General features: G+C 35.6%; 1 protein-coding gene across 1 annotated transcript in view; it reads right to left on the bottom strand.

The window, feature by feature from the left end:
- Positions 1 to 5,509: 5,509 nt before the first annotated feature.
- LOC106133387 (uncharacterized) overlaps positions 5,510 to 12,680 on the bottom strand; it is a 139,753-nt gene continuing 132,582 nt past the window's right edge. Inside the window, exons 25-32 of the mRNA XM_060946635.1 lie at positions 11,279 to 11,834; positions 10,722 to 10,962; positions 10,310 to 10,627; positions 9,002 to 10,141; positions 8,083 to 8,256; positions 7,457 to 7,516; positions 6,340 to 6,437; positions 5,510 to 5,774 (exon numbers count right to left, since the gene is read on the bottom strand). Of these exons, the coding sequence (XP_060802618.1) occupies positions 5,510 to 5,774; positions 6,340 to 6,437; positions 7,457 to 7,516; positions 8,083 to 8,256; positions 9,002 to 10,141; positions 10,310 to 10,627; positions 10,722 to 10,962; positions 11,279 to 11,834 (2,852 nt within the window). The remainder of the gene's footprint in view (positions 5,775 to 6,339; positions 6,438 to 7,456; positions 7,517 to 8,082; positions 8,257 to 9,001; positions 10,142 to 10,309; positions 10,628 to 10,721; positions 10,963 to 11,278; positions 11,835 to 12,680) is intronic.

The following is a 12,680-nucleotide window of genomic DNA, read 5'->3' as shown; positions in this document are numbered from 1 at the left end:
AGCCGGAATACGATTGAAGAACACTGGTCTACTAACCCATACTTGCATTCCGGCATATATGGTAGTCTTATGTCGAGAAACCGGTTTTGTACAATTTTAGGCATGTTGCATTTCTGCCAACCAGGCCCTAGGACTGAGGAAGAAACTATATTGTCAAAAATTATTTACCCAGTAAATCATGCTCGTCAGACATTTAAGAATAGTTTTATACCATACGAAAAAAATTGCATTGACGAAAGTATTGTACCATTTAAAGGGCGACTTCTTATTAAACAGTATCTTCCCAAAAAAAGAAATCGTTTTGGTATCAAGCTCTTCGTTTTATGTGATGTGTTGTCGGGAATAATTTTGGATTTTATTGTATACTGCGGCAAAGACACGGAATTAACACATTTTGATAATTTAGGCGCAAGTGGCTCAGTAGTTGCAACACTTCTAGAAGAATATTACGGTGTTAATAGGAAATTATACATTGACAATTGGTATTCAAGTCCAAAATTGTCTATATTTTTAAAGCAACGAAGTATACATACACGTGGTACAGTAAAGCCGAATAGAAGCGAAATGCCAAAATTTAAGAATTTAAAGAAAGGAGATAGAGAAGCTTTGTATTCTGACCCTATAATGGCTATGAAATGGCGTGATAAAAAAAATATACATATGTTAACAACTATTCATAAAGACGAAATGGGGCCAACAGAAAAAATGGACCTAATGACTGGTTTGCCTAAACTGAAGCCTGAGTGTATCATTGACTATAATAAAAATATGGGTGCCGTGGATGTCTGTGATATGATGTTAAGCGGTCTACAATGCATAAGAAAAACCATTAAATGGTATAAGAAACTATTTTTTCACATCCTAGACTTACATTTGCTGAATTCGTATCATATCTTTAAAATAACTTGCAAAGACGATTTTAGCCCTAGTTTCAGGAAATACCAATTGGTATTAATAGAACAGCTTGTTCAGAAATATGGTGAGCAATCAGTTCATAAAACATTACCGTCTACATCTCGTGCCTTAGAACAACCTACGCGATTCTTGCCCGGAGACGGAGCTCGACATATGCCTTCATACGTTCCCAAACAAAAGAAACTTCGATGTAAACTTTGTGCTCGATCTAAAAAACGACGCACCACCAGATACATGTGTGCAGTGTGTACAGTGGCACTTTGCGTAGTTCCATGTTTCCAGCTTTATCATAAAAAAAAATAATTATTCATAATTTTTATTTTTTGTTGGTGTTGTTAAGTAAGACAATACATATATAAATAAAAGTCAAAAACTTAATTTTTGACTTTTATTTATATATTTATTGATTTGGTTAGCAAAGGCCTACAAATCTATAATGGAACAAAATACTTTTTTTATGTAAGTGGGTACTTATATAGGTAAAATTGGTTTTGTCTTTATTCAAAAAAAGTGTTGCGATGTCAAAATTTGCTGTACCTACTGGTGTAATGTGATCAAATTTTCCGCTGGAACTAATTAGATAAAATTACACTACTAAGTAGGTAATCGAAATTTACCGCTATCATAATTTTATCGTGCTCGTGGACAACACTATCGATTTAATAAATTATCTCCGAAAAGATACACCACTGACGCCACGGACGACTAAAGGAGTCGCCTAGTGATGTGAAAAATCGATGTCATTGAAATCATTAAAAAGGTTTTTTTTATGTGTTTATATATTTGAATTGCATTATTTTTGGTTAAAATCAAGTAATATGTATTGTTTGATGTTTATGTGTGGTAACGGGAAAAATTAAACAAGGAATAAATAAGGTTCGTTTTTTTTTTAATATTTTTTCGATAACTATTTACCCAACCCTATCCTCAAAGTGCCGCCGTTTTCGCAAAAAGTACCCGTGGCGTCGGTGACACGTTTGTCGGTTTTGCTTATGGCGGTCAAAGGGTTAATACCGAGAGATCATATTTAGATCGTTATCAAAGTCTTTTGAGAAAATCTTTTTACTAAATCCAACAATTGTATCATTTAGATAAAGTTTATGTTACAATTTTGTGCAAATACTTAGGTATATCTGAAATACGGAAAACTGTCACGTATCACACACAAAGTTCATCACTTAAAAGATATCTAAGTATATAGACAACATACAATCATTGAACACCATCCAATTCGAAGTCATACATATCATAAGACATTTCATTGTTTCTACAATAAAGGTGCATTTAATTTTAAGTGAAATATAATCACTACGTAATGGTCCTATGAATTGAGTTTGATCAAATCAAAATTCTGATAATTTTAACTATTAGGTATTTAAATGTAAAACGTAAATATTGTACTTATATTACATAATAGCTTGTGTCTTAAGTTCTTACTGAGATTTGCTAAGTAACAATGTTTGAAGTCGATATTAATAAAAATAAATTAATAATATTAGTGTGTATACCGCACTACGCGTTTTTTCCTCTTTTACACACATAAATAATGATAAAAATAAAGTGTTTTAAGAATCGATTGAGAACTTTTTCTTTGTTTTCCGCCATAGACAATTTGTAAGTTCGTAGTTTTTTTATTATTCATAATCTGTATTTTGCAGAATTGAAGTCACTTAAAATAATCGGCTAGGTTATTGTTAACTTTTTATTATTTTGAAAATAGTTTATAATGCTTTGTCTAGACAGCTTTCTTGCAAATATTTGAAGAGGGTTTTCCTAATATTCACGCTATTTTGGAGGTAACCGACTTCTTTTTAATTTAATCATATTTTATACCTTTGGATAACAGAAGTACTTGCGTTTTTTTCTTACAGGTATTATTACGTACAATTGAGCTGCGAGTTCAATCACAGTGTTGTGTCTTGTTTTTTTTTTAACATTTCTTAACGTTACATTATTTATATTGCTTAGCTTACTTGTGTGCTCTCACGATGCTTCTAATTACATATATATATATATTAGTACAAACTTATTTAGTTTTTAAGATTTTTCAATCTTTAATATTCAGAGGCAAAATAATAAGAGAACCCTGTATAAGTATTCCTGATGTACGAAAAGGGTATTCATTGCTTAACAATAATTTATAAACGTAACTCTAAAGTAACGAATTAGTTTTTTTTTTCGCCAAATAAAGGTTTATCATTCGAGAAAAAAAATTAACATTTTAAAAGTTAAGTTCAGTCTCAATGAACAGGCCATTATATTTTTCATCATAAATTTACCGAGTTACACACTATTTTACACCGACGCCTCTTAAGCAATGAATACGAGATAAGACTGGCTGGATGGTTAACGTTAAATTCACAATTAAAAATAAAAAGTGTAAACAAAGGGATTGTTTTGTTTTAAAAAAAAAAAGGCACATAAAATGTTACGGTCATCGAAGGAAACTATGGAATTTAAGGAAATGTCTGAATATTTTTTTTTGTGCCATTTCGTCATTATCATTGTATCATTGGCCACTTTAAAAATTTAAAGTGCAGATGATACAATAATATAATTTGTCGCTGTTACAGACTAAGGTCTTGGCTGGCGGGTGAGGTTAATTTTTTACCATTTACTTTGTAAACAGCAGCGTCCTGATTTAACCTACTTATGTATGATCTCGAAGCGAAGCTAAACTATTAAATAGTTTAGCTCAAACATATTTCTCCGGCCATAGTTCACCTGTCAGTTCGTTCACCTGTCAACCTTTTAAAGCCGCTACACAAAATGGAGGCATGACAGTCGCTCCTGATTGATATCAAAACTAAACAAATGATGGTTACTTGCCATTCGCCCGATTTCCAAACGTGTATGGCGTTATTTATGCCTTGCAATTCGTGTGAAATTTAATTTAACGGACATTTATAAAGTTGTGTCAATCATGCACGACAACGTAACATTTATACATTAAAACATTGACTTAACGATTACATATCATATTACGAAGACACAGAAGCTAAATTGGTTCGTGCACACAAAGTTAAACGTCAGTCTTTGAACAGTCAATCACATAAAATTATTGCTGAAACTGTTAACATTAAGCATCTAGCTAAAAAACTACGTATGGGTGCTAAATAAGGCAAATCGATTGAACCTAGTGTTAAAATAGTGGGAGTACAATATATGTAGGTATTTATTAATAAAATCATTGAAAACATGATAATCATTGATAACTACTTATAATATTATAAACTAAAGTTCGAAATAGGACGATAAATGACTAAATCGGTTTACATATTATGCTAACTACAAGTGCTATTTTTCTCTATGGAATATTACTGTTACTAATTAATGCTATAACAGGATTGTCACGATTTGAGGAGATAATATATTAATCAGGAGTGTGCCTATGTTATTTCAAAGTGACCATAAAATGGCTAAATGTTAACACCAATAACCCTGATTTATGCTTTAAGGAGTTAGAAATACATAGTTTTACTATATTATTGCAGTAACTATTCTATTGGTGCAGCAGGTTAGACAATACATATTATTGTTAAGGTTATAATAAATGTCTTATTGCATATGCGTTCCTATACCCGTACATGCATACATACAATTTTACCTACATAAGAAGTAATTGTGCATTTGGTATACAGATTTTTTTGGGCCTTTCATTTTGTTTTAATTTAATTCTTATATTTTAAACAATTATATATAAGTATTATTATTATATCATATTATATAAATGAAAACGACATTTTCTCTCGTATCCCGTTATTTACAATTAATAACTAATTACGTTATTTTGTTTTCTATTTACAAAACAGCAAAAAGTGCGCAAAAAACGATTTCACAAAATATGCATTTGAGCAATACGTTAATTATATTTACATAAAGCATATTTACATAGTATAAAAAATCTATACGAAGTGGCGAAAATGAAATAAGTAGAAAACAGGAAATTTTAACAAGGTCTGAAATAAATCTAATATTAGTATTTATAAATTCTAAACGCCTAAATTATTCTAATACACTACGGTGCCCTAATTATAACTAGCAACATTCATTGGCTACAGTAAAAGATGTATCTAAAACAAGTTATTGCTATGAGATAAATATTTACACCTCGAGTATATAAGAACAGGAGTATCTATTGGAAACATCAAAAGTCAAACTGAAGGAAATGAAACTCTCAAATGTCAATTATGCATAACTACCCTACTTCTAAACAACAGCTACTTAAAATCAACATTCACTACAGTTTCGTGTCTTTTATTTTTATATCACATTACATTAGAATTTTTGTGTAAATTTACTTAGATTTTACAGATCGAACTTGGGTAGAGTCAGTTTTGTCGATATTTGTAACTTTACCGTCACATTCCAGAGGTCTTTTCAAACAGTTCTATTCTAATTTTCTGTTTTAGTAATTACAACAATAACGCGTAAATTCAATTAACGGTTCGATGTTTGACTTTTTGTTAATAAGAGATTTTTTTTTAAATACATCATCTTATTCCCAGAATAATACCGCTTATATTTTTTTTTCTTGGCAAGATTTATTGAATACGTTGCTGGTTTAGAAATCCCAGTCTTCGATGGTATACCGTCAATCGGAGATATCAAGACAGACTGCGTTCAACGTTCTAGTTTCCTCGCCTTGAAGTGACCTATCGTAGCGTCTCTGCCTCGTGATTTTAGGCCTTATGCCTCCTAACAGAGGGGCTGATATAGCGTGGGTGGGCACTCGAGCTAGGTCCTTTCTGCCTTGGAGAAGTGGCGATGTGACGCTGGAGGACTCGTCTCCTTCGTCGTCAGAGAGGGCTGGGAAGCTTTCTTTCAGTTTCAGGCTACGTTCGAGTCGACGCAGGAATCTGTTGTGATAGGAATGATGAGTAAGAGCATCTTAATGATGCAGGTAAGCAGTGACATCGGAATTATGTTTATTTTTTTACGATTTCTATGGTGACCACCAGTCCATCTCTTTCCCATGGATGTCGTAAAAGGGGACTAAGGGATAGGCTTATAAATTTGGAATTCTTCTTTTAGGCGATGGGAATAGCAACCTGTCACTATTTGAATCTCAATTCTTTCTTTAAGCCAAATAGCTGAACGTGGCTTATCAGTCTTTTTAAGACTTGGCTCTGTCTATCCCGCAAGGGATATAGACGTGATAATATGTATGTATGTTCTATGGTGATTTGCCACAATACTAACAACTTAAAATAAATACTTCACTCCAATCAATTCCTTAAGATTTCATCGTAGGCTCCATCTCCTTATCTTGTTTTGCGAGACGTAAGTTTAAATTTATGCCACTCTTATACACATTGATCAGATTCATCATCACAAGAAGGATTTTATTTTTATTCTAAAGAGAAATAAACATCTTACTTTCTTTTTTTCTATCAATAAATTAAGTAGTATTGCAAAGTTCACCTGATTTGATTACTGATAGTTCTCAGTTTGTTGACTTTCGCTGGCTTTCTCGTGTCTTCTGTGAGGTCCAAACTCGACGAGATTTTGGACGAGGTATCCTGAAATAAACATTGACTTCGTTAATTGCAAAAAAAAATATCTATTTAGCAATACCATGCTTCTAATTCCCCATTTTTCTAGCTGAAAAGGAAATATTTCAATAAACTGTTGTGTCTGAATATATTGAAGTGATATTTTTAAATTATTGGTTCAAATTTTGGCCGCGGGATCCTAAAATTTCACCGTAATTTGATAGATAAAAGAAAAGACAAGATATTGCTCGTATGAATTCGTTGACCAAAGTTATCAATACGCGCAGACACAAATATTAGGTACATGCTTATTTCAAAGAATCCAATCCAGAACACCACAAAGCATTGGACGCCTGGTCGATGCATGATTTTGCTCTGTGGATAACACTAATCTACTCCGGATCCAAGCTATAAATGAACATGGCCTTTACAACAAATAATAATTTGTACTCAACTAGTCCTATAGGTTATGTTTGGATGACCTAATAGACTGTTAACTACTAAACAACGAATTATTTAAACTTTCATAATGTATGTATGTATATATTGTTTGTTCAGGTTCCTAAATGAATGAAAAATGACTTGTCCAGTAACAGTTGAAGACGATGGAAGGTACTACCTACATATGTATATTGTTATACAGGACAAACAATTACAGCGTTTACTAAACGAAGACATTCAATTTTGTACAACTTTATATTACTCGGTACCTACTGAATGTCTTTGAAGAGAACGCTGCACTTTTAATAAGGTGTATTTTCCGTTGGAAGGCTTCAAACCTCCTGATTATAAAGTACAAATATTTATTACTCTTTTTCTTTATCTGGATCTCAAATTGATACCTTTGGATTGCAATTTTCTGGGAGAATGCGTTCAGCATTAATTTCACCTTGAGATACTTGTACAGTTCATTCAAAAGAGAGCTCATTCGAGTTCCAAATAAATTAATTATAGAATCGGCCTCCTTTATTAAAAATGCAGCTCCCTCTTCATCTAAAATTAACAACACGAGCAAATACGGGAGGTCGTCCACGCCCTACAATCACCTCAGAGCTACGGCACTTTTGTCGGCGGAGCGGTTTCCTCAGCCGACACGGCTCAGCCTGCTGAAAACAATAGACTTTTCTAGCGAAGCGTAATTTACAGCGATGCCATATAGAAATTGCGTAAAGATCCAAAGCATTATGCGGTGAGCAAGAGAAAGAGATTTGCATGTTAGGATTACATTGCTTAGTTCACATCATAAGGCAGTATTATTTTATGTACATTGGGCCAAAATGTGGAGTAAAGTTTACCATTATGATAAGTCTACGATAGATGGTGTACCTTTCTATGTATTCCACTTTACTAATAGTACTCAATTATTGTATATTTATATATAGGTAGGTGTGAAATTGCACAGTCTATTGTTATGTACCTCAATGTGTCCTGTAATTTGAAGATTTTTGTCCAAGAAAGCTCATTTTGTATCTAATTATGTTGATATAATAAATGATATACCTACGTGTTCATAGTATGCCTGAAGTTATCAGTCGTTTTCTGACAAAGTAGCATCTTACAAGGTTTATAAAATTCAAAAATAACGTGACATCAATTTTCGTTTCTTCTCGAAAAATCCACAGGAAACTTGCTAAAACTGATGAAGCTGAGAAACAATTTGAACATCACGAACCTGCATCTCCAAATCCGGCAATCGAAGCTCCCTGGCGGAGGCGATGGACGCCACTGACGCGTTGGAGACGGAATCTTCTGATGATGAAGAGGACGCTGGCGCTGGAGCCTGTGAACGGGAGCGACGGCGGCCGCCCTTGCGCCCGCGGGAACATGCGTCCCGGCAACCCGGCACCTGGTCAGGGTGAGTTAAAACTTTATAAAAATTGCTTGTACTACCTACAACAAGCACTTTTTTTTTACTCTAAGTAAACAAGTAAAAAAAAGAAAGTAAAAAAGGTTTTTTTTTTATTTTTTTTTTACTTGTTTACGTATGATAACAAATTATATTTCAAGCACAAGATGATTGTGATTTTTCAAGCACTTTTTTTACTCTAAGTAAACAAATGATATTAGATTGTGATTTTTCAAGTTTTAATATTTAAGGTGAATTTCTATCGTATCTTTTGTAAACTAAAATCAAGAACGTTGTATGAAAACTTAAGCGTAGGATAACCAAAATGGCGACATGCAACAGTATCAAATTTTAGTTGTGATCCTGATGTAGCTACTTTATTCATATAGTCACGTCTATAAACCTTGTGGGGTAGACAGAGCTAACAGTTTTGATAAGACTGAAGGGCCACGTTTGGATGGCTAAGTGATCGAATTGAGGTTCAAATAGTGAGAGGTTGCTAGCTGTTGTTGCTATAAGAAGAAACCCAAGTGTATTAGCCTTTCCCTTAGTCGCCTTTTACGACATCCGTGGGAAAGATATGGAGTGGTCCTATAAGTACTGGGAACCACTCGGCACTATGTTTATTGGAAAAATGTACAAAATGTGGCATGTAGTATATTTTCAATAAAAAGATACATTTTTTTAACTATTGCTGGGTCGATAACCGTAGTCATTGAGTTTTCTAGAAATATGATAATTTTACCTCCAACAAGTTGTGCATGGAATGCGGCATATGAGGTAGCGTTGACTTTGTTGTCCCCGCCACTTCGTGAGACGCAGTCCTCGTCGTTCTTCTGTCTCGTTTCCTCCCTGTTTTCTTCTGCGTGTTGGTCCCTGATTTACAATTGTTTCCTTTCACACACTCCGAACTCGGGAAGTCATACAATCCATCGGAATCAGTAAAAGGCAGTTGCCGGCCGTAAAACTGAGGAGAAAACCGACCCAGACCTGTTTTGTCACTCAAAGGACTTTCGCTTCTAGAGCTGACTGGACTCAACGGTCTACTACAATCGGTCAGTAACGTCGGAGGCCTTAAACTTGCCTTTTCATCTAAACCTCTTTCGACGCTTATGCATTTTACTATCGAACATTTAGTCACGCCGCTGGGCGAACATAGTGTTGTTTGAGGCACATCCAACGTCTCTTTCAAAACCACTAACGTCTCTAATTCCTTAGCACTGGTTGGTACATCGTCAACCCTTTCATCTGTTCCTATACCTTCATCGTTAGACTCTAGTAACGGATCATCTGATAAGGTTTCAGAATCCGATCGTCCCCTTCTCCTTTCATTGCCGTCGTCATTTGAAGTTGTAGTTGGGCTTGAGTTGGTTTTCATCAACGGTCGTCTTCTCGACTGAAAACACGACGGTCCTCCACCAGACCCGGGATCTTCCATCTCCGAGGGACACAGAGGATTACTAGAGCCACACCTCGATGGTCCAGGACTGGCCATGGAACTGTACCCTGATGAGGATAAGTTGGATTCAGATGGTGCTCTTTCGCCTCTTGCAGACATCGAAAAAGGGCTCAAGTAACACATGTTTCCACTTGGTGGGGGAGGTCTGGGTGACATTGGTTCATCTGATTCTTCACTGGCATTGTAAGTTACTGTTATCAATGGTGGCGGTTGGAATTCTAAATGCGGTGGTGTTCGTCTAGGAGGCGGTGAACCTGGAGAGGGTCTTTCTATAGTTAGAACTGGCACTCTTAATCCTGGTGGAGCGGGGGATGGAGAAGACATTTCCCGTTCAGAATCTTGACTGTGAGTGAAGCTAGGACTCGGTGAATCTGTCACCAGCGTTGAAGGTGTAGGGGTATCGGTACTGGTAGCTGGTTGCCTCAGCTGTAAATAAAAAAAGGTATTTTAGGAACCCTTTTGTTAATCATGTCAATGACACTGGTAATTGTAGTATATTTCTTCAGATTTCGACATTATGAGCCTGGAGGTATCTAAGATCACTACGTTGGTTGTTTCTCCCTAGTCCGCAAAAGGAACAGTATTCTAACATACCTTCAATCTTAATCCGGATATCGATCTTTCAGGCTTGTTCTCGAATTTTATCTCATCCAACTCGTCTTCGCTTGGCGATATACAAGTAGTTGTAGATTCGCTCTTTGCATCTGCTTCCATACTAGCCCGAGGCATGCGAGGGGAAGGTAATGGAGTAGGTAAAGGCGTCGGGAGAGGAGTGGGTAATGGCGTAGGAAGTTCTCGGATCGGTGATAGACATTTATTTATTGTACTGGGGACTTCAAGAAGTATGGAAGGAGGGTGTAGTAAGTTGCTGCCAGAGGATGTTGACTTGTGAGCACTAAGAGGGTCCAGAACCTAAAAAATACACATGACGTTTATTTGACAAAGGGGTTTTTATAACAACAAATTAGATGTAAATAATTAGTTTCGACATAGATGAATTGATTACCTGTATTTCTATTGTATTATGCGGCCTTGTCACCGGAGAATCTGGAGCTAGTGAGGGTATATGTGAGGATGCTAATGATATGTCATCTGCGTCAACTGTATCATCTTGTGGAGATGATGCAGACGGTGTGCTCGACATCGAGACACCTCCAGATGATGCTCGTGACACCATGGCTGCCGATGACGATGAGAAATTGCGGAACATTGCAAGAATTGAATCAGCGCTTGAAATTTTCGGTTGCCTGAAACAAAGTATTGAAGAACGAAATCTCGAAAATTTATAATAACTACATGTAAGTTTGAAAAAGGAAATTAAAAGCATTGATTTAAAATTTGATGTTAAGTATCGAAGTTAGAATTTGGCGGCAACTTCTTTGCGTAGTCGTTTTCAGTTATCACGTGAAAAGGTTTTTTCTAATCTTGTAGACGGTAGGCACTTTAATAAAGTGCAATATTGGTTGATCTGACACCCACAGGTTAACGAAGAAGAAGTAAGACAGAGTTAAAGAAATGTTATTAGTTATTTAATGGGTATATCCGTACCTATATGAGTCGTACCTGGAGTATTTTTTCAAAGCGGCATTCGCCAAAGTTAGATCAAGACTGGACATGGAATCGCTTCCCTGATTACTGGATGTGCTATGAGGTGATCTAATTTCCACTCCTGGAGAGGGGGGCGTACTTGACGCCTTTGCTCTCAAGCCTCTATCAGCTATCACAGCCATTGGTATTGCTATAGTATTCACCATGTCAACGTCAGAGCTAGAACTCATTTCTGCTGATACCTTGTTAAGCAATCTAGCAAAAGTAACTTTCTTTTCCAACTTTGGATCAGATATATGTCTCATCGATGGTGATGTGGACGGTGTCGATGCTTCACTGGCAAACGATGTCTCTTTATTATCCATCCCATAATCAACAAAAGCAGGGGCACTTTCCACCGTACTTAGCGTTCTTTTCTCTGACATCTGAATTAGTTCTCCCATCGTAATTTTCTTCGAATGATCGTTTGCTGACGCTGGACTTATAAGCTGTTGTAGTATTTGCTTCTTTTCTGCTGCGTTCTTTTTCGTTGGCGTTGAATTGTTGCGTTTTTTCCGTGGCGATGGTGTTCCTGTCCAGAAACGTTTCAATGTAAAAATTGTTACCAGCGCAAACTATTCTAGAGAAGCGTTTTTTGTACGACATCGAATTTATGACAAAAGCTACACAATTAAGAGTTTTAAAACGGTTTTAATCACCAACAGTTATTGGATATGCTTAGGATTTCAAGATCAACATCATGCCTTTGATCTCGTGTGCAGCTAATGGAAGCCAATTCTTAAGGAGTGCCATTCGTACAACATTTTCGAAATTTTGTTAAACGTGCCAATTAATTTGTAGAATTCACGAGTGTATTATCGTGTAAGTCAGTTTGCAAGTGTTTTTGTTGAATATTATGTTAGTTTAACGGTTAATCGTATATTTATAGTAACACTTGTAAAGCAACACTAAAAGCAATCATGTCTTTGTCTAGAACCTAGTTATATTTGTTTATAAGGACAGTGTTGTGCTTTGTGGAATAACTGATACATATTTTATTTTAAGTTAAAACAGGTACACACTGTGCCGACCATACACAAGATAGTTGGAAAAGGTTGAGAATAAGAAGAGGTTAAAATGCATAACAGTGTCCTAAATGCATGCTCAAGCAACATTTTTCTAAACGTCGTCATCCAACTTTCGAACCGTATCAAAAGAGAAAAAGAACTTAATAAAGAAGAAATAGAGATTCAAAGTAAGAAACATAATTTTGAAGAAACTTTACGGTATAAAAATTGGATATCATATAGTTGGACGATCTAAAAAGGTGTAACGAAGGAAGGAGCGGCTAAATCGAGCTCTGTGCATAGTCAAGGGTGCACACATTGATTGAAGTAGGAAACAGCAAGACAATTGCCGGGTAGCATTCCACAGAAAG

This window comes from Amyelois transitella, chromosome 11, assembly GCF_032362555.1.
Source record: "Amyelois transitella isolate CPQ chromosome 11, ilAmyTran1.1, whole genome shotgun sequence".
Classification (NCBI taxonomy): Eukaryota; Metazoa; Arthropoda; class Insecta; order Lepidoptera; family Pyralidae; genus Amyelois; species Amyelois transitella.
The sequence above is the reverse complement of the archived record's forward strand: the minus strand, read 5'-3'. Positions and strand labels throughout refer to the sequence as shown.